General features: G+C 34.6%; 1 protein-coding gene across 1 annotated transcript in view; it reads left to right on the forward strand.

Annotated features, from left to right (window-relative positions):
- Window positions 1–21,326, forward strand: part of PPP1R9A (protein phosphatase 1 regulatory subunit 9A) — a 296,085-nt gene that overhangs the window by 201,669 nt on the left and 73,090 nt on the right. Inside the window, 2 exon segments of the mRNA XM_057731848.1 lie at window positions 5,514–5,649; window positions 10,627–10,692. Of these exon segments, the coding sequence (XP_057587831.1) occupies window positions 5,514–5,649; window positions 10,627–10,692 (202 nt within the window).

A 21,326-nucleotide genomic window follows, 5' to 3' on the forward strand; every position in this document is an offset into this window, starting at 1 on the left:
ATTTGAAAGAGTGAACTGTGAAACAAGGATTAGTTGTTTTTAACTCCAGACAGCCTTCCTTGTACTGAAAGGCAGCTGTCGTAGGAAAGTGATGCTATAGAAGAGATTGTGCTTCAGTAAGAGACATTTCTAATAAATTATATGTTTGCTCTTCAGTGCCATTCACATTAAACTTAAAATGCTTTCTGGCACGTACCTGCTATTTATGCTCCATCACTATGCATTCATTGAGCTTTCATCCCCAGTGAATGTATTTAACAACTTTTTGACATCAAGTCATAATAACACTTCTGGAGGTCAGGATTTTATAGGAACTGTAGTTACACATAATAGAAAAGAAATTAATCTGAGGGTCTTAAATATTCCTCTGTCCTTTTTGGAAGAGGTTATAATATTCAAAAGAAAATATAAGTGAATGATAAGTGAGTTTTTTATAGATATGCTCATGTTTATTTTGGATTCACCCCTGGGCATGTAATTTCTAAGTATGGTAGCTTAAAAAACTTATTTTTATATAATATCAATGGTTTATTTGTGATTTCCATTGAAATGCACTGAATGTTGAAATGTTTTCACTTCATTCACATCATTTTAATAAGAATTTTGCTACCATTACAGCACAAGGGGAAATTGAGAGTTTCACTTTTTAACAGAGCCTTGGTTTCATGATTGGGTGTAAAGGAGTGTCATACGTAATGGAGGGCGGTGAGGGTATTGTCATGTTCATGGAAATCATGAGTCATTGTGGATTTTGTACTTACATTACTCCTAAGACTGTCCTCTTTCCCTCAGAAAAGAGGAGCAGCCACTCTAAAGTTGGGACCATGGAGAGTAAAATTTTACTCGTATATATATGAGGATAGTCAGCGACAACTGGTGATAGAAAGACGTTTAAGAAAGTGGGGATTTCAGAAAATTACTTAAAGGGGACTTTGGCTTAATGACACTTTTTCTGGTCTCACTATATACAGATCAACATTTAAAAAAATCCTTTTTAATATTTGTGTGTGTAAATGTTTGAACCTGAGACATCAGAGCTAACTATTAAATAGAGAAATGTCATTTCTTGAAAGGATGTAGCACTTTAGTAAATATATAGTCCTTGACGTAGCATGGGTTAGGCAGTGTTTTTTGAATAATTCAACTACTTTTTTTTTACATTGAACTATAGTGTAGAAAAAAGTTCTTTATAATCAGAGTTGGGTTAGATACAAAATTCATTTCCAGGAACGAATGCTTACAATTAGGTTTAAATATTTCAGATCTGGCTTTTAAAAGCAAACATTTTTAGGTGAATTTTTAAAATTTTAAATGCTAAATATATAGTATATTAATCTAGATTCCAATATGGAAAGGAAAACTATATGAGTCTTCACATATAAGAAAGAGGCAAAGCTTGATTGTGTAGAACTTCAATAAAATCAACAAATTTTAGTGAAGGGGAATGGATATACTTTTGCCACCACTTGCTTAGTAAAATTAAGTTAAATATTTTAAAAGCTACCAAGTTCATACAATAAAATGTCATCAAATATTTTAAAAAAATGAGTTTTTACCAAAACGTTTTAAAGCACCATGTGATCTTGTGATCCAAGGCTGAAGTAAAATGACAATAGGTCTTATGCATCTATTTTTCTTTATATTATAACAGGTGTTTGGTGTGCATACAAAAAATATTTGTTTAAAGAATATTTGAATGAAAGAATTATTTTATAAGAACTAATAACTATATCCTGATTTAGCTTTTCCTTTTATAGAGTAGCTTAATTCCATTTATAATTAAAAATTTTTGATATAATAATAAGTGCCATTTTTGACTAATATATCACTTTTACTGGAATAGCTTATATCTGAAAAACAAAACACTCATAAATCATCATTTTTCAACATAATGTCTCACATCATTCACACAGAACATGTAGGCACTTTATGACTACAGTTCAGCAAATTGTAAATGGAATTTTATAGTTGTTTTGTTTTTGTTTGACAGCTCACCAGAGAATTCAATAAACTAATCAAATGAATTCCATATAATCTCATCATCTTAACTCTAAAGGACACTACATGGACATTGCTTCGTCTGATAATAGATGAAAAGAAAAGGAAAAACTGATTTATCTGCCTTTGCCTATTTTATCTCAGCCTGAGGGAAAGAGGGGGCAGTGCTTTGTGAAATAATTCGTGTTGAAACACCATGATTGTTTTAAACATTAGAAGCAAGCTATGCTAAAAACATAAACCCTAGTTATAGATTTTGTTGTTTTTAATGTTGCCATTATTTGTCAATCATAAGCTTCGAAAATATGTAAGTTTAAATTTAAATGTACATTACGGTGTTTTTGTTTTGTTTTTACCTCATTCTTTATAGCTAAAATACAAAAGATCACACTGTTCCTTATTGAAGAAAGGAAGAAAAAATTAGAAAGTAGCAAGAAAAGTATTTTTCTCTTAAAGGAATTTTAAGTTTATAAACAAGATGATTGATACATGTGTTGTCATTTCAGTTGGGGATAACGTCCAAAATATAAATAATAATTGTGCAGAAATGTCAGTTAATTTGGTCATATGTATTTAGAGGGTCTGATTGTTCCTGACTTTGTTACATTTTTGATGATTTTTAAAATTCAATATAAAGTGATTATGTAATCCATACTTTCCTATTTCAATTGCAACTGAAATTAAGGTTCTTCAGAGCACACTTCAGTGTAAGTATTTTATCTTTTTCCTGTGGTTGACCCACAAAAACCTTCTTTCTTTCAAAGCTAGTGAGAGCAAATAAGTAAGTGTGTACATACAGTACTTTGAAATGCACTCAATCCTATGTAGATATTAATATATTATCCAGATAAAGGCAGCAGTAAACACATATTAAATACTCTCTAGGCATCAGGTACTTAGTTATTAAGCTTTTCATATGGATTATATATTTGTTTGTTATGGTTATTATATTTATTTTACAAATCTGGAAACTAAGAATTAGTTTCAAGGTCAAGGAGCCAGTACGTCATGTTTATAGTTCAGTGGATTTGTTCTATCAAAGCCATTTTTATCTTTTATATGCACTTTTAACCTCTGAATTATACTATCACAGTATGTCCATAGTCTGAATCCATACTTGAAATAATAACCTTACTTTAAACTTTATATTTTCCACTCATTTTTATGTGTGCTAGATTATACACATACAATAGGACACATTTACACAGACAGCTTAAAAATGGACCAAACGTTTAGAATAGATAGAAAGGTAATTTGAATGTTACACATTTTCCAAATGGGAAGTTTTATTAGTCTTATCATACTAAGAATACCTTAAAATCCTTTCATGTCTATATCACATTTTATTCTTCTGTCACTCCTTTAGACATATGGGGTAGATACTAATTTTCACATAAGGAAAATAAGGCATAGAGAATAGTTCAGTTCTACTTATCGTGGTGATCATTTCATAATGTCAAGTGTCAAATCATTATGTAATACACCTGTAACTAACATAGTATTATATGTCAACTATATTCAATAGAAATAATTAAAGAAAATAAATGCAGAAATCTACCATGTTCATGGATCAGACAATTCCATGTTATTAAGATGTCAGTTCTCCACAAGTTGATCTATAGATTCAAAGCAATCCCAAATTACACATCAGTGGGCTTTTTAAATGAAATTGGCAAGCTGGTTGTAAAATTTATATAGCAGTTTAGATAACTTAGAATAGTCAAAATAATTTTGAAAAAGATATACATAGTTGGATAACTCAGAGCACCCAGTTTCAAGATTTACTGTATAGTAATCAAGGCAGTGTGGTATTGGCACAAGGATAAATACATCAGTGGAACGGATTGGAAAGTCCAGAAATCAGCACATAAGTACACGGTCAATTGATTTTCAGCCAATGTGCCCAAGTAATTCAGTGATGGTAAAGAATAGTCTTTTTAAGACATGGTATGGAAACAACTGGTTACCCATTTGGAAAATAATGAACTTCCCCCCCCTTACCAAATATCATGCATGAAAATTAATTTGAAAGATTTCACCTACCTAATAAAAAATCAAAACATTAACACTTTAACAAGAAAAATAGGAGAAAAATCTTAGCAATATTAACTCAGGCAAAGATTTCTTAGGTAGGAAGCACAAGGCACAATCATTTAAAAAGTGCTAAATTGAAAAAAAAAAGTGCGAAATTGGACTTCCTTGAAAGACACAACGAAGATGAAAAGACAAAGCACAGATTGAGAGAAGATAATAAATCAAACATATGCATATATGATTTGTGTGCATGTATGTATCTGTGTATGTGTATGTGTCTATAAAATATATAGATGATATATATCCAGAATATATAATTATGACAACTCAATAATTAATAATTTCCCAGAGGAAAATAACTCAGCTAATAAATGAATACCCAAACATAATTTCACAGTCCTATTTGAAACTACATAAAAATATTTCTAAAAAAGACATTTAATTACTAACATCCAAGTATAAAAATTTTGACCTTTAGTGTATTTGTACAGAGAATGGTAGAGTATTTCATTTAAAATTGTAATTGAAAAATAGCAACATATTATAATCAGAGGAAAACATCAATTAAGTATAGAAGCAAGATTAAACAGAGTTACATCCAAAATAATGAAGTTAAATAATATATGGAAGGTATATCATGGAGACATATTATTTGTATTTTTAGAAAAATAGAACTATATATTAGTGTGAAAGATGTTAAAAAGTGAATATTAATTTGTTGAGCAAGAATCATAGTATCAATGAGGATGTATCATAAGTGACTAGCTGGCAATAAGTAAGTCCTTCTTGGTTTTTTCTTTATACCTTTTTTCTTAACAGGAATTAATTAATATCAACAGATATTCCCCCTTGACTCTTTATTTCTCGAGGCTACATCCGTCCTCATACCATCTTTCTGCAAAGAAGTGAACTAATTTGCCACCTGTGCTTATTTTTTTATTTTAAAAACAAAAACAAACAAATAAAAACTGCATTTATTTCCCCTTCTTTTTCTTATCTCCAGAGTTACAGTAGTTTAGCAAAAAGTCAATGTCTCTCTTTGTATTTACTCACCTAGAGCATACCATACCTCAAAATGTTTTTAAAGTGGTTTTTGCAATATGAAGAGGGCATGATTATGGAAATGATTCTTAAGTTCAATGGTACAGTAAATTATGAGCTTGCTTTCATTTTGTAGGGCATCAAAAATGTGTAATGTACTGTAGAATGGATTACATCTTTTTTGTCTTCTCCTAAAGTAATAATTTTTTATGCTCCTTTACTTTTCCCCTTTCTTTTCCTTTGGGCTATAGGTGCAAAAATCACTTTAATTGCTCCGTTAACCTCTCCTTCTACCCAGGCATACCTTTCAAAAAATATAGGTAGTATTATTTTTTTGAGGCTTGCTGTACCCTGATGAAATATGAAGCTTGGTTACTTTTCTTAGCATTCCTTTTTGCTGGAGAGTCTAACTAGATCAGTTTTCTTTAACCTTTGTATAGATTTGTTATTGGGCGAGAAAAACCAGGACAAGTGAGTGAGGTTGCCCAGCTGATAAGCCAGACGCTGGAACAAGAAAGGCGCCAGAGAGAGCTGCTTGAACAGCACTATGCCCAGTATGATGCCGACGACGATGAGGTAAGTTGCACTTGCAAACGTTCTTTTTCCGTCATTTCTTCTTACTACCTCCCTGCTTGTAAAACTCTCTTTACCGTGTAACAGTATGACAGGTGTTTGCAGCTTCTCAAGGAGAATATGTTGACGTTCAACCTCACAGAAAGGAAATATTACTAGTGTTTGTTACTAGCTTATCAATCAAGTAATGGTATCTTATTTACAGTATGAAGACTTCTGGATCAAATAAGTCCTCTTTTACCACATTGTTAAGATAAATTCATTGAAATAAAGAAGAGTAAAAGTACCAAAATGTGAATAGTAGCTATCTTTTTGTTAGAATTAGGTGAATTTCTCTCTCTGCTTTATCTTTTTTCAATTTTTTCCAAATTTTCTACAATAAGTATGTAGTGCTTTTTCAAAGAAATCAGTAAACATTTTGAGTGAAAAGACACACACATACATACACAAACATACACGGAAAAGTAATGAAAATTGCTGAGTGTTTTCAGGGTTTTTTTCCCCCTAGGAAGAGAAAGTTCTTTGGATCTGCTCACTATGATTTGTGCTAACATAATGCAGAACAAAGCTTTTCCACCAGCACGTATTCCATAGAGTAGATACATATTGGAATAATTTTGCAGCCTGCTCTCTGTAGAAGATCAAGCAAACGAATAGAAGCTAACCCCCAAGTGAAAACGGCTTGACAGAACCCTTGTGTGTTGTAATACAATACAGATGCTGGTCTATTTCTAATGTAAATGCCAAATGTACATTGATATCAGGGGATAACATACTTTATTGTAAACATGTTTAAACATGCATATGTTTCACATTGGCATGTTGAAGGATCCATCAACAGTTTAGTTGCAGTATTTCATACTTCATAAACATAGTAAATATTTCAGGTAAAATAAATACTCTTCTCCATCCCAGCTGATGTAAGGACAGTATAACTTCATATGTTCAACCTCTACTCATCTGAATATATTCTTTTCCCAAAACTTTTTTGGTTTCTAGCCAGGAGTGAAGATTAATAAAGGGACATTCAAATATTTTTCATGTATTTTTAATCTGGACTGTTTTAACCTAAATGTATATTAATTTTCATCTGTTTGTAGTATAATGAGGATGTATGCTCTCTTTTATTAGAGTAGAAATTTTTTAAGTGATGCTTCAGTTAACTGTTGATCTAAGAGTAAACATCAGAAATTCTTCACATGAGTGGATTAGTCTCTTAGAATTCTATTTAGTTGATTTAGTTTTTCACTTTCAGAATTCATTTTAAATGGCAAGGTTTTTTGTGTGTTTTTTTGTTTGTTTGTTTTTTACTATACTAAGATATTATATATGAAAATGTTATCTTGGATCTCAAAACTAAAAAAGTGATTTCCTCAAATATTTGAACTTCCGTCTTCCCTAATTTTCAGTTCTCTGCACTAGTATTTTGTGTTTTATCAGAGACACTGATTTGCTTTGGCTGCAGGCCTGAATTAGGATTGTAGAATCATTCTCTGCAGGTTTGACTTTTACCTGCTCACTTTGTTAGAATTTGAGATCTGAGGTTCAGGGGAGTACTGGTGACATCAAGTGGTGGAAGGTGCGGAGGCCAAATTTTTCAGTCTGTGTGGACCTTAGTGTCTTTGCTTTAAAGTACAGGTATTGGGCTAAATCTCTAAATTACTTCCAGTTTCTAATATTCCAGGAGCCTGTGAAATAAAGCATCAGAGCTAACAAGGAAAGAGGGAAAATAAGATAGTTCTTTAATTAAGGCTTCCCAGCTGAAATGTTTAGATCACATATTACATACTTAGTCCAGTTATTTTGAGGAATTGATCACATTCATCCCCCAAAGTTTTGAACTTAAGCAGCTAATACTTTTAATATAAGATTTTCTCTAATTTGATAATTTCGCTAGATGCAAAAGGAGTATTTGTCATTCAACATTTATACTTAGGAGTACAGCATATGGATTTTGTTTGTTTGCCTGTTTTTATAAGGAAAGCAGAGTTAGGTGATTGTCATTTGAGCAGATATTCTCAAGGGCAGAGAGGGTAAATAAATATTCAGCACCAGGCACTTTGCCAGGTTCCTCTCCTACATGATTTCATGTAATCTTTACAGCAAGCAGAAGAGATTCTTTTTTTTTTTTTTTTTTTCCCTTCTAAAAATGTAGTAATTGAGGCTTTTTCTAGTGGTACAGCTAGTGATTGCCAGATTGAGGATGGGAACAGGGTCTTCCTGGCTTCAAAGCCTTGACTCTTTGCAACACACTGCTGATTTTGAATGGAGTAGACTGATGGGTCTGTCTGTCTTTAGGCACACACAGAGTAGCTGGGGAACAAGAGATGCTAGAAGGAAGATTTCTGTTTTCACTTACGGAGTTTCTTGTAATACTTAGGTTGTGTAATTGTTTGTTCTATATTTCTAATAATAGGGGGATCAAATACTTGGAGAATTATTTACTATAGGTAAATAATTCAGAAGTAGCCTATGAAGATAGGGCTTAAAGGGAAGAATAGCTGAGTATACAACTATTTTACAAAAAAATAAGAGTTTAGCTTTAGGTTAAACTTTTTCTTCTGTCTGCGAATTGTGGAAATGGAAAGCAGGTGCTTGCTATTATGCTATTCCAAGTAACCTTCACTTTATTGAAAAGGTCAAGGAGCCCTTTCCCATTGTTTCTTTCTCCCTTGTGTTCCTCTCTGACTTACCTTTTTCCCTTTCTTGTGTGTTATACACTGCCTCAGCAAAGCATACCCAGCTAAAACTGACCGTTAATTTTATGTGCATCAGAGAGATGAAAGCTCTGCCAATAGTAAAAACCCACTTTTATGTAAACATGTTATTTACTCGATTTAAATTCATTTTTTACTAATGCTACCAGATATTGTTAAATTGATTGGAGTGTTATGTCCTTATTTTTTGTTTATTCTCTCTGTGTGTTAATGAAAACTGAAAGACATAATGGAAATGAGAAGAACCAGTATTGGTTATCCAATGAGTAAATGGTTATTGAATAATTGATTTAATTTTATATATAATTGAACAATTTATTGATTTACATGTTTTTGTTAACCCTGAGTTGCGTAATCAATCACTTGTTTCTCATTTTTCTTATCATTTATAGAAGCATCTTGTGATTTCAAAGTTAGAATCACTTTTATTTGATAATATCCCCTGTGACATTCCCTGGGCCAGTCAGGAAAACCTCTAATTAAATGCAGAAACGACCAAGTTCATCCAACTAATTTCTAGAGCCGGCACTTGGATCAGCATTGTCTACTGAAGAATAGATAGCTCTGGTTTTGGTCAAATAATACAAGGTTGATTGTAATTTGGAACCTGTCACATTGACAGAGGGGAGTTGCTTGCTTGAATTGCCTACAGGGAAAACATTGCAATGCAAGAAATATATCCTGAAATTGTAAAAGTACAGTGGGCCTCTTATCAGAACCATGTTTAGGATTAAGAATACTTTACCAGGTATTGTGTGTGCTTACATATATCTGTTTCAATGCTTTAAGAAATTATGTCACACTCCAATAGAATTTAAAATATATAGATGATCCCCAGACTCCACTTAAATTTCTGAATTTCCTGTTTTTTTTTCCTTCAAATATTTAAACTAGAATAGAGTTTAAAATAAGCAAACACCCAGTTCAATTTGAATTGCATCCTTGTTTCTGTTCATTCTCTGTTAAACATTCTGATTTTTTTTTTAAGTTAAAATGGCTCTGCTTAAAGGATGAAAAATGAAAGGGAGGATTCTATAAAGAAGCGGGAACCACTGAAAAATTTTAAATGTAGATCTGAATATATCTGTTATTAGGTGATTGTACTTCTGGATTTATAGAATTATTGTTCATTTCTTTTTCTTTCTTTCCTTCTTTTTTTTTTTTTTTTTTAACAATCTGAAAGATAACCATGGAGGATTTCAGTAAACCCCTCAGACCGTCAGCACTATCCCACGAAATTCTGGGGGTATGGTAAATTTTTCAACTAGATTTTATTTTCAGTAACAAATCTAATTTCCGTTCATACGCCACAGCTATCAATGTTTACCTTTTAATGGTGAGATGATGTAATTCTGGTATATGTTTTGTGTAGCATGGGTCATGTATGGATATTTTGGGTCTATCTGTTTCTATCAAAGAGCAATATGCAGTGTGAAGCACTGTGGGCTCAGGCTGGAAATGAAGTATGAACTGGTACTCTACCACTTTTTTGAATTAGAACGTATATAATGGTAGTTCACATTAAAATGAGTTATTTTACATATACTTTTAAAGTTATATGATTATTTTGCTTTTGCTTCTTTAAATATTAAAATATATTTATTATACTTTCATGTATTAGATTATAGATGGCATTTCAAAGCCTCTTTGTGTAGTAGTTCATAAGAAGATTAATCATCACTCCAGAAACCAAAATCACTCCTTCTCTTAAAATATAATTTAATCTTTCTTTCATAGTTTGTTTTTATTACTAGAAATTATTATTAATACAACTATATCATGACAACATTATTTTATTTTTTAGAATCTTTTAAAGTGTTGAATACAGTTTAAAGCAACTGCCTACATGGATGTGCATTTTTATTACTTGTGTTAATTTGTAATAATTAGAGGCAGAAATACAATGGAAGCTATGGTTTGTATAAGTGTTAAAGGTTTACAAAAATGTAATTTTTATGTGAAAAGCATTAGAGGGATAACATTGAATTTGACTCATGCTGTATGCTGTTCCTATGTGGGAGCAGCTTGTGTTGTGTGAACAGGAGATTGCGGGTATTATGGAGAGCCTTTTAATGACATGAACTGGCTTTATACTGTGTTTACAAGTTTGAGAAACTAAGAGTTGGGGGTATTCTCTTAGTTCTCAAAAGTTCGTGTTACAGCAAGCACTGGAACTTCAGTGTTTTTTCTATCCTTTATCATTAGGCTGCTCTCTCTAGCGGGGGAAAAAGCCTTTTTTAATCTTTGTTGTCAACCGTTTTAGAACACTGTGGCTGAATTGCAAGGAGTGTCTGGCAACTGCAATAACAATAACAACTATTTCCTTAAGGTTTGTTTTTTGGTGGAAAATAATGCTTATCTGTACCTTCTTGCTTTCATGTGTGAAATTACTCTGTGTCTTGTTAACTAGCTCTGTGCTCAGAAGAACTTCTCTAGAGCCATGTGTTTTATATGTTGAATAATAGTTTGAAAATAATCATTTGAAAAATAATTAATTCTGAAACATAGCACATATTTTAGGCACAGATTCTGCAATTTGGACTCACTCCTTAATATTTAACCGTGAATGTTTTTAACCCCTAACATTTTAAATATTTGGTGATTTATATTGAAGGGAAAAAAAAGATATCCAACAACAGGGCTGTATGATGTTTATAAAATATAACGTACACGGCGACTTATATTGTCTTTAAATCCAGTGATTATTTTTGTAGAAAAGGATAGTTTGATACAAAGTTCTTAATTTTTCAAAAAACTAAATGTATATATCTTTAAATTATAGTAGTACTTGTTTGCATGATTTATATGGTAGGCATACTAAAATGTGTAAAAAGATTCTACACTTTAAATCATAAAATAATTCTCACTATCTTTAGTTGCTAGTAATAGTGATAGAGTGACGTAGACATGGGAAGTCAGGTATATTTAAAAGGGAGATTGCTTTATGGTGCTTAGATGAGCCAGAAGAATAGGAGAAATACAAAACCTTTTCAACAACTGTTTACAGACTCTGATTTGACTGGACCTTTGAAATTATTAAATTTAATTATGTCCTTTGGTTTGTGATCCCCAAATCTGTAGTAGTGGTCATTGTCATTGAAACCCAGAATCATAAGGTGCTTGGAAGACATTCAGTTAAAGACTGTATCCGTTCTTGGTCTTATCTAAGCAATGTACACAGTGTGCGTGCACACACACACACAGAGACAACTTATCCCCAGGAGGTGGACATCCTCCTATACTTGAAAAGTCCTCTTTAGGAATATTCTTTGTGTATAGAAACATTATTATTTATAACATTGAGCAGAGATAGGAAGATGTGTAGTGTAAAAGAAAATTAGAGATTAGAATAGAAACCTTTGCCTAAATAATGCCATCTTTGTGTAGCTCATTTTTTTTGTTTGTTTTATTTCGGTTTATCATAATTCAAGTGATTTGAATATGTTTTCTTATTTTCTTTCCAGCTGCCACATTGTTGTATTAATTCATGAGCCAAATATGAAACAGATAAACTTTATCAAATACTTCTAAGCCATTAAATTCCTCTGAGATTATAGACTTTGTACTTTCTAGAAACCATGCTAGAACAATTCAGTAATGAACCGCAGTTTGCAGTGTTACAGAAATGTCATAGAAACAAACAAAAATGACAGCATATTTCCAACTTTAAAAACATTGAAAAGTTGAATATGATTTTTTACCAAAAAGCTCTAAAATGCTAAAATGCACAGTGAGAGATGGGCCTTATTAACCTGGGAAACTGAGTAACTTTCCCGTGTGCCATAGGGATGCTGTGATTTCCCATGCCTTTGCGCCTCGTGTTTTCTCTACCCTGAATGCCATTCCCTACACTCTTAGTTGCTCTTATGTGCCCACTAATCCTGTTCACCTTTCAGGGCTCTGTTTAGATTTCACCTGTCTCCGCCAAAAAGCTTTCCTGGGCTCTCTCAGCTGGGCTGAGGGCCCTTTTTTAATTGAGCAACAGCACCTTGTGTATCTCTATCATTTTTTACCCATAAATTTCCCCCACTAGCTTGTAATCTCTTCAGTGACAGGTTTTGATAGCTGATTGATTTCTAATACATGCAGAGATGAGCACGGCACTGAGCAGATTAGTGGTAGCCAAGAAATTGAACTGAAATGAATCACTCAAAGGATATTAAGATGAAAGTGGAGAGTAGAGTTAAATTAGGAGAATGAAATTTAGTTAGGAACATAATCTGAAATAGTGAAGGAAGAATGGCATAGAAATCAGGGATAAAAGAAATGTCAAACCTAATTAGACTAGAGATTGAAGGTAGGGAAAGGACTGAAGGAATAAGGCGTACTTGTCTTTGACACTTTTGGGTTTAGCACCTTTTGTGGGCTTTTACTACCACATTTTCATTGTTTCAAGAGATCATGAATTTACAAGAAGACCCTATCGATCACACAACACCAAAATCTTCTGCATGTAAAACCAAAAAAAATAAACATGCATATTTCATTCCTTGAAAACCTTTGGGACCTTAGAAATAGCAACCTGGTGACTCACATTGACGTGACTTTTTAGTCATATCTGAATAAACCTGTAGTAGAAACAGAATAGTTGAAGTGGCCTAAATGATGCCAAGATCAATACTGCATAGATAACCGTCTTCTCCAGCCCATTGTATTAACTCTGAAATAGGCTTCGATCATAGACATACATTTTCATCAGCAGGAAAAACTAAGTGGTGACCTGACCAAGGACCAATGTCCTAAAGATGCCTTACTGTGGAGGTTTGCCAGGTCTGATAAGGGCTTTAATTATTTTAAACTGATATTGATGCTAGTAAGGGTGGTGGTGAAAACTCTTAATTGATTTTTGGAATTACAGTTTTTAAAGGGGTTTTTGAAAATTATTTTATTAACATAGAATAAACTGCAGATCTTAAGTGTATAATTTGATAATTTTTATTACTGTATATCCACATTTCAGATATTAAAATCAACATTAATGAGGAATAATTTATATACAATAACATGTACCAATTTCAGATGTGTTTAGGTTAACAGTGTAGTGAATAACCACCACCACAGTCAAGATATAGAACATTTTCATTACCTCAGATAGTTCCCTCATAGAACTTTGCAATCACTCTCAGCCCCAAAAAACCATTCAGTCTGCTTTCTGACACTGTAATTTTGTCAATCCTAGAATGTCATTTGAATGGAATCATAAAGTACATACTTTTTAATGTCTGGCTTCTTTCATATCTCTGTCATAATGTCATACTTATCCTAAGTGTTCTCTGTATTGTGTTGCTTTGGGTTACAATAGAAAAAGCCCAGGGCCCACTCAAAGTGGATGTCTAGTTGAAGAACTCCATCTTAAAACTAGAGCCCCATGGGCTACACTACTCTATAAGATGAAAATAAATCTAGTTTTCTCTCCAAGGGACTGCATGGGAAACTGCCAGTGTCAAATCTTGTTGCTGAGTGGAGGGGGAGAAAAAAACATTCTGTGAGAAATTATGATCACCACAGCCTGATTATATGCTGCCTTTTATGAGGAAAAAACAATATCCTTTCTTCAGGTATTCAGCTTCAATCAAAGCCTAAAAGTTACAGTTTCAAGAAGTAGATGCTTACAATTCAAAGTACAAAACTCACAGGGAAATAAATCACCATGAGTAAGAAACATCAGAAGAGAGAGAAAGGGGGGAAGGAAAAAGGGAACGGAGAAAGAAATAAGAAAGGAAATAAAGATAAGTCTGTTATTTTATCAGTTTTACCAAACTGGAACAGATATCTCCAGTCACCTATAACTTATTCCAGAAAACAGAGAATTGTTTAAAAAGTCTTCCATGAGCCAATGAGAAAGGACTACATATGGGCTATTGGCTTGAATAGTTGTATCGTAGCAGAAGAAATCTCAGTGACCAGTGAACACGTGAGAAGATGCCAAACATTCGGAATCAAAATGTAAAAGTTAAAAACCAAATGAAATACTATTTCCTACCTACTAAATTGATTTAAATTGAATATTTTAAGTTTTGGTGGGGATATGGAGTAAAAGGAACTGTTATTATCTTCAATAGGCATATAAATTGCCCCATTCTCTTTGAAAAACAATTTGGTATTATCTAGTGAAGTCGACTCAACAATTGTATTTCTTACTAAAACACCTTAGTAAAATTCTTAAATTCATGAGGTGTAATACATGAATAATATTGTTCTTGTAATAGGAAAGAATTGGATACAACTGACATCTCTAACAAGAAGAGAATGGGTAAATATATTGTAGTGTATTCATTCAGTGGAATGATACACAGAAGTTGTTTCTGCAGTCCACAACAGTTAGAGGATTTTAGGAACGTACCATTAAAAGGAGAAAGGCACAGAAGAATACATGATTCCATTTATATGAAGTTTAAATTCATAGAAAAATTAATGATACATTGTTTAGTCATACAAAAATATAGTAAAACTAAAGAAAAACAAGAATAATAAAATTTAGCAGAATTATTCTGAAGGGCAAGCAACTAAAATAAAATCAAGGAGGCACACAGAGAAGATTATAATTGAAATGTAGTGGTACTGCTCCTTTTCTTAAATTAAGTCGTTATTTTATTGGTGGTGGTTATTTCATTATTCATTATATTTTTTGTGTATTTCATAAATACTCTTTGTGTCAACTCAATATTTAATGAAAAAAACTAAAATCTGCCATATCCAGTTGTTTATATTTATAGTTATGTGGATATAAAATGAATATGACATGATTCCTGCTCTCTAAGAAACTATAAAATGACTTAAGACTCTGTGTCTCAAAGTGGGACTTTCATAGTACTTCTTTAAGACTGAAGATTTCTCCACGCAGCCTCACACCTGCTGGAACAGAATATGTATTGCAAATGACCTAGGGTTATGGGAGTTTGTGGGAAGGGTTAGATGCAATCAGAGTTGAAGTTGTCCAGTTTAGAGATGTCAGAAAAACTGACCTAAAGACTTTTGAGTCGTGGTACTGCAGACACTTTTCAAGAAGAAATTACTGCCACAGACAACCAGAAAGCCATAATGAGGAAAGGAGTAAAATTATTCTCCCTTAAAGGAAATTGTAAATTTGAGATTATATTTAAATTTATTCTCTATCCATAGATAATCCATAGAAATACCATCAGTGATATTTTTGTTGGTTTTACTTTTTTGTTTATTATAAATTCTGTAGCTGTCACTTCTAGTTCTGTGTAATGATCAGCATTTTTGTAATCATATGAGTCAATTTTTATATGAAAACACCATATTTTCCAAGATTCAATAATTAAAGAATTATTAAAATAATAATAACATGTGCCACTTGGTCAGTGTAGTTGTTCTCTTCTGCAGATTAAAGATTCAGGGAAATACAGATCTCTTAGTCTCTTCCCACAGTTCTGCTGGCATCAGAATAAATGCTTCATTGTTTCCTTGGCAAGTAAAAATGAAACTCAAGGAAGGCTGCCAATTTGAAATTGCAGTGTGACATTTGAATTACAGAGGTCCACTTTGGTCTGTTGACTGTTTAGTTCTGGATCTCAGTGGGAAAAATAGGGATCACTGGTTCCCTCCTCGTATAGAATGTATTTATCAGAGACTTAAAGACAATGGCATTTATGTCTTAGTAAGCAGCTATCATTTATTAAGAGGAATTGAATTACGAATATTGTCTTGAAAAAATATAGTTTATACTCCCAAGAAGCTTGATATTTTGCTGCGGAAACAATAAATATATATAGTAAAGAATTTAAATCATTTTCAAGGCAATCAGTCAAAAGGCCAGATAACCATAGTATAAAAGAATCATCACAACAATGAACATACAGAAGTAAAAACATGAATTTTTAGATTTGTGGTTTCAATTTTTGTTTGCAAGAAGGTGTTTGTTGTTATTGTTTATTTTTTTTTCTGTTACTAAGAAGCTGAACCAGTACTGTGTGTGGTCAAGAAATAAAAAGACAAGTTTACCTGCAGAGCCGAGTATATAGAAAAGAGTATTGGTTGGAAAGTCTTTGAGAAGGTAAACTGAATAATATTGTAGGGACTTTAAAAATCAGCTGAATTTCTAGACATTTTTACCATTAAATAATAATTGGGAAACAGTTCTCTCTGGGGCTCTAACATTTCTGAGGCATTGACTACCCTTTGTTCTAGACTATCTGTTCAAGTGTTTATGTAGTTAACAGTCTGGGAAGATACAGGTAGACTTTCCCTCTTGAGGAAGGACAGTAATACTTAATGCCTGTAATGAAAGATGCAGGTTACCAGGCATGTCTGGGTATCTCTCCTGACATGTCTATGTGTGCAGGAATCCTCTGGCTCTCTTCTTATCACCCTTTGGAAATTGTGGCTTGAAGTACCAACACAGAAATCATGATACAAAAATCAACTAGTATGAAGATGCATTCTGGGTTAGAAGAAGGTCTTGACTTTGTTCAGACAACAGTTATAGGAATACATCCTGACACTGAGCATGAAAGGAAGGAATTTGTCATTGTCATAGTCAAAAGCCTGATAAATCCTTAAAACTTTTGCTGGTTCACTGGGGAGATTATGGGACAAGGAACATAATGCTAGTTAAAGAGAAATAGCAACAGTTGAACTGCCTTTTGACTCAACCCCTCCTGCAGTTTATCATGGCAACTTTAAATTCACTCAGACAGTAAAATATCGTGATGTTTTTTGCAGTGGGCCTTGACTGCTATAAGGGAAGATTAGCCCTGTTGCGGAGATTTCTTTCAGATTGACAAACTCCTGTGGGAAACCATGGATGAGTACTTGGGTCCTGACTAGTCTATAATGCTGATAAAAGTAACTCACTGGAGAATGAGACACTATTTTATTCAAAACAACCTGGATAGATTCTTGTAGTCAGCATTACCACTTGAAAAACTTCCCCATCCCTTATGTTCACACCAGACTTATGATTGGACTCCAGATTGGGATGAGCTCCATCACAGAGTCCCTGTTGTCGGAGTCAAGGATAAGGCTGCTGAGTCAAAAGCTCTCCGAAGCTACATTGGTTGTATCAGTAATGATGACTCACCCTGTATAGTGCTTTCGGTAGACCATAGACATTGGAAATTTGGTTAAAACGTAGTAACCATTGCAGTGCTCAAAACCGAAAATGAACTGTTACTTATTACATGAAATTGACTGATTGAATCAATTGAATAATTGAAAATGAATTATTACCTCACCTTATTACAAGCACAGAGCTTCTTTCTGCCTCTGTGCCCCTTGATGCCCCCTCTTACTACCCTGGCTTCAGCTGCTTTAAAGAGAAAGACGATGAGGGGTCAGACTGAGATAGATCTCTTTGTCCTCCAGAAAGATCAAATGCTGTATGAACCCCGTGAATATACTGGGAAACTTTGGGAGGGGAGGCACTCAAACTTTATGGATACTGGCTCACCAGTCAGCACCTCACCTGATCCCATAGTGAGAAAGAATATCCAGATTCAACTGATGTGGTTTGGGCAGAGTCCAAAGCAAGAAGGAGAGCTAAAATGGCCTTTAAAGGGTAGATGGGACCCTTTTGGAAGATGCAGTGTTATGCTGTTATGCTTCCACTGCTAACTCTGCAATGGAATTGATTTCTTATATGCCTGTGCTTTTTTGTCCTGTTAGTGACAGTGGAGATTCTCCCACTCAAGGACTGCCACATGTAGAGAAGTGATAGCAGGATGTGTAGATGACTCTCCCTGTTTTGTTCCAGGTGGTCCAGCAGAAACAATATAGAATCGCAGGAAGAGAAGGGTAAATCACAGTTTATTTAAATACTTAATGGTTGACAGAATACTCAGGCCATTTCTTGATACAACACTGCATACCTGATGTGGCAATCAGAAAAGAGGAGATGGGGTAGCTGTTAACCTCCTACTAAGCTCTTATGGAAACTGAAACTGAATGCTTGACCCATGGAGGCCTTGTCACTTTCTGGCCTAATATTCTCAGTTTGAGGTGGGTCAGCTTGATCTCACTGATCAAGAAGGTTGGAAGGGCCCAACCAACTTTGCTTGTCAAATGGAAATGATAGATTCAGGAAAGCTGCTAGCCTGGCCCAGCAGCATCTTAGATTTACATGAACGAGTAGCAGCTTTTTATTTGGGAGGAACTATCTGCTATTTGGCCTCCTGAAACAAGGCCTCTAGCTCAATGAGGCCTTTAATTCATAGAGTTTTCCTTAAATGCCCAGGCTCATTTCACCAATGGTTCAGCTAAGCTGTCCAACTCTGTCTAGTAGGCTTTCCAACCTCAGCACCAGCTATGTAGACCCCAAAATGAACGTGGTCACTTTGATCATTGTGCAGAATTCAAGATCATACTTACAACTCTGGTCAGTACTCCCCTTGATGAACCTTGTGATATTTTTACTGACTTTGAGCTATTGTCAACAGCTTGTTTGGTCTGTCACTTGAAAAATTACAGATTAAAGTTTAGGATGGCAGACTATGGAAACAAATTGTGGCAATTGATCAGACTCCTCAGACTGTTCATGTAGCTTAGGGGTGATCATAAGAGGCCTTCATGTATTTAAAGAAACACAGTAATTATCAGATCATGTAGCCCTCAGATGACTTTAGAGATCTCTCCTAAGTGAGGCTATTCTTAGTTAATCGGGGTTGCTTTCCTGGGGGATAGCTGACATTATTTATATGCAGTTATTCTTAGGTTTGGAGTCATTTAACTAGATAAAATGCTACAAAATTTATTCTAAACTTTAGGTGATGTTATCAGTGATACCACCTATATCCTGGAAGGCATTCAGGTTGACCTCAGCTCACTGGCCAGGGTTCTTATGGGTGATAGTATCACCGTGAACCCTAGATTTCCTCCTCGTGGTCCAATGCCTAGTCTGTGCAATCACTAATAACTCCTGCTGTATCTGGATTAATAATACCTTAGACCAAGTGGAAAACTCAATAAAGAAGCTTAAGGAGAAAGCAACCTGGATTTCTAAGGCAGACCCTGATGATTTATGGGATTTGTTTAGCCAGTAGGGTCTGGAAGCCTGGGGAGTATGGTTGATCTCACTTCTGCAAGTTGGGCTCATTCTGCTGTTTGGAGTTCTTTTAATAATAGTTTTAATTATATGATGTGAGACAGACTGAATAGATTTGATCCTAGCCACTCTTGGTCACACTTACCAGTATAGTCAAGGGAATGTCATACTCATGGGAAAATTCACCAGATGCCAAGATAGTGTAGAAATGAGGGTGGCTATTGTTGGGAGACAATTCCCCCATGGCTCTCTGACTTCTCTGCATGTCTTGTGAACAGAGGCATGATGGCCTTTTTTTCAGATTATTTTTTCAATGATATTTGTATAGTGAACCACCTTGAAAAATACAGATAGTGTCTGTCTATTTTAGGGTATGTGACAGACTTGCTTACCACCTATTATAAAAAATTTGAGTTTCCTAAGCTCAGAGGTTTTTTTTTTTTTATTATTATTAATTTTATTTATTTATTTATTATTTTTGGGGGAGTACACCAAGTTCAATCATCTGTTTTTATACACATATCCCCGTATTCCCTCCCTCCCTTGACTCCCCCCCCACCCTCCCTCGAGTCCCCCCCACCCTCCCCGCCCCAGTCCTCTAAGGCATCTTCCATCCTCGAGTTGGACTCCCTTTGTTATACAACAACTTCCCACTGACTATCTATTTTACAGTTGGTACTATATATATGTCTGTGCTACTCTCTCACTTCGTCTCAGCTTCCCCTTCACCCCCCGCCCCCTCCCAAACCTCGAGTTCTCCAGTCCATTCTGTGCACCTGCGTCCTTGTTCTTGTCACTGAGTTCATCAGTACCATTTTTAGATTCCGTATATGTGAGTTAGCATACAATATTTGTCCTTCTCTTTCTGACTTACTTCACTCTGTATGACAGACTCTAAGCTCAGAGTTCTTAACACAAGAGTTTTATGGTCAAACCCTCTGCTTCATTTTTTCACTATGACAGTATCCTGGATTTGAACTTTGTTTAGAAGCCGTTTCTTAATTTTAGAATCAAGACTTGCAGAAGCATCAAGTCTTGGTTCCTTTCTGTTCAACGTCCTCTCAATTGATCCCTGTCATATTTTACCAGAAGCAGCAGGAAGAAATCAGGCAACACCCTCAGCACTTTAGAAATCTACTTCGCTAGCTCGTTCAGTTCAGTAGGGATATTTCATCCCTTGTCCTTACAGAGGTGATAATGTGGCTAAGCTTTCTGCCACTACACATCAAAGATTCCCCTTCCAGATCTCTACTTACAGTCTTTTCAAGGCAATTGAGGCTGCTTTAATGTACTCTTCAAGATTCTTCCAGCCTTCATTCACTGCTTGTTTCCAGAATTCTCTGTTTTTCTGTACCCCCTTTCTATTGCTCTATAGCAAATTACCACCAAACTTGGCAACTTAAAATAAGAAGTATTCACACATTACAGTATCTGTGGGTCAGTTTAGCTAGATACCTCTGACTCAAGATCCCTCGCAAGGCCAAAAATAAGGTTTCAGCCAGAGCTGAAGTCTTACACATGCTCAGCTGGGGGAAGATCTGCTTCCAAGCTCACTCACAGCTGTTGGCAGAATGCAAGAGATCCACTTCCAAGCTCCCTCATGTGCCTTTTGGCAAGCCTCAGCTCCTTACTGGCTGTTGGCCAGAAACATCAGTTCCTTGTGATATGGGCCTCTCCATAGGGCCACATACAACATGGTGGCTCGTTTTTCAAGAGCAAGAGGACAAAAGAGATGCCAGTTACAGCTTTTTAATAAACTAATCTTAGAAGTGACACCCCATCACTTCTGTTGTATTCTTCTTTTTAGAAGTGAGTCCCTAGATCCAGTCCACATTCAAGGGAAAGGATTATACAAGAGCATCATTGCCCAGGAAGAAGCGATCATTAGGGGTCATTTTAGAGCCTGCCTACCATAGTGGTAGAGAGAGTCCCTGCTTTTGAGGAGTACACTTTTGAAA

Source organism: Hippopotamus amphibius, chromosome 4, assembly GCF_030028045.1.
Source record: "Hippopotamus amphibius kiboko isolate mHipAmp2 chromosome 4, mHipAmp2.hap2, whole genome shotgun sequence".
NCBI lineage: Eukaryota > Metazoa > Chordata > Mammalia > Artiodactyla > Hippopotamidae > Hippopotamus > Hippopotamus amphibius.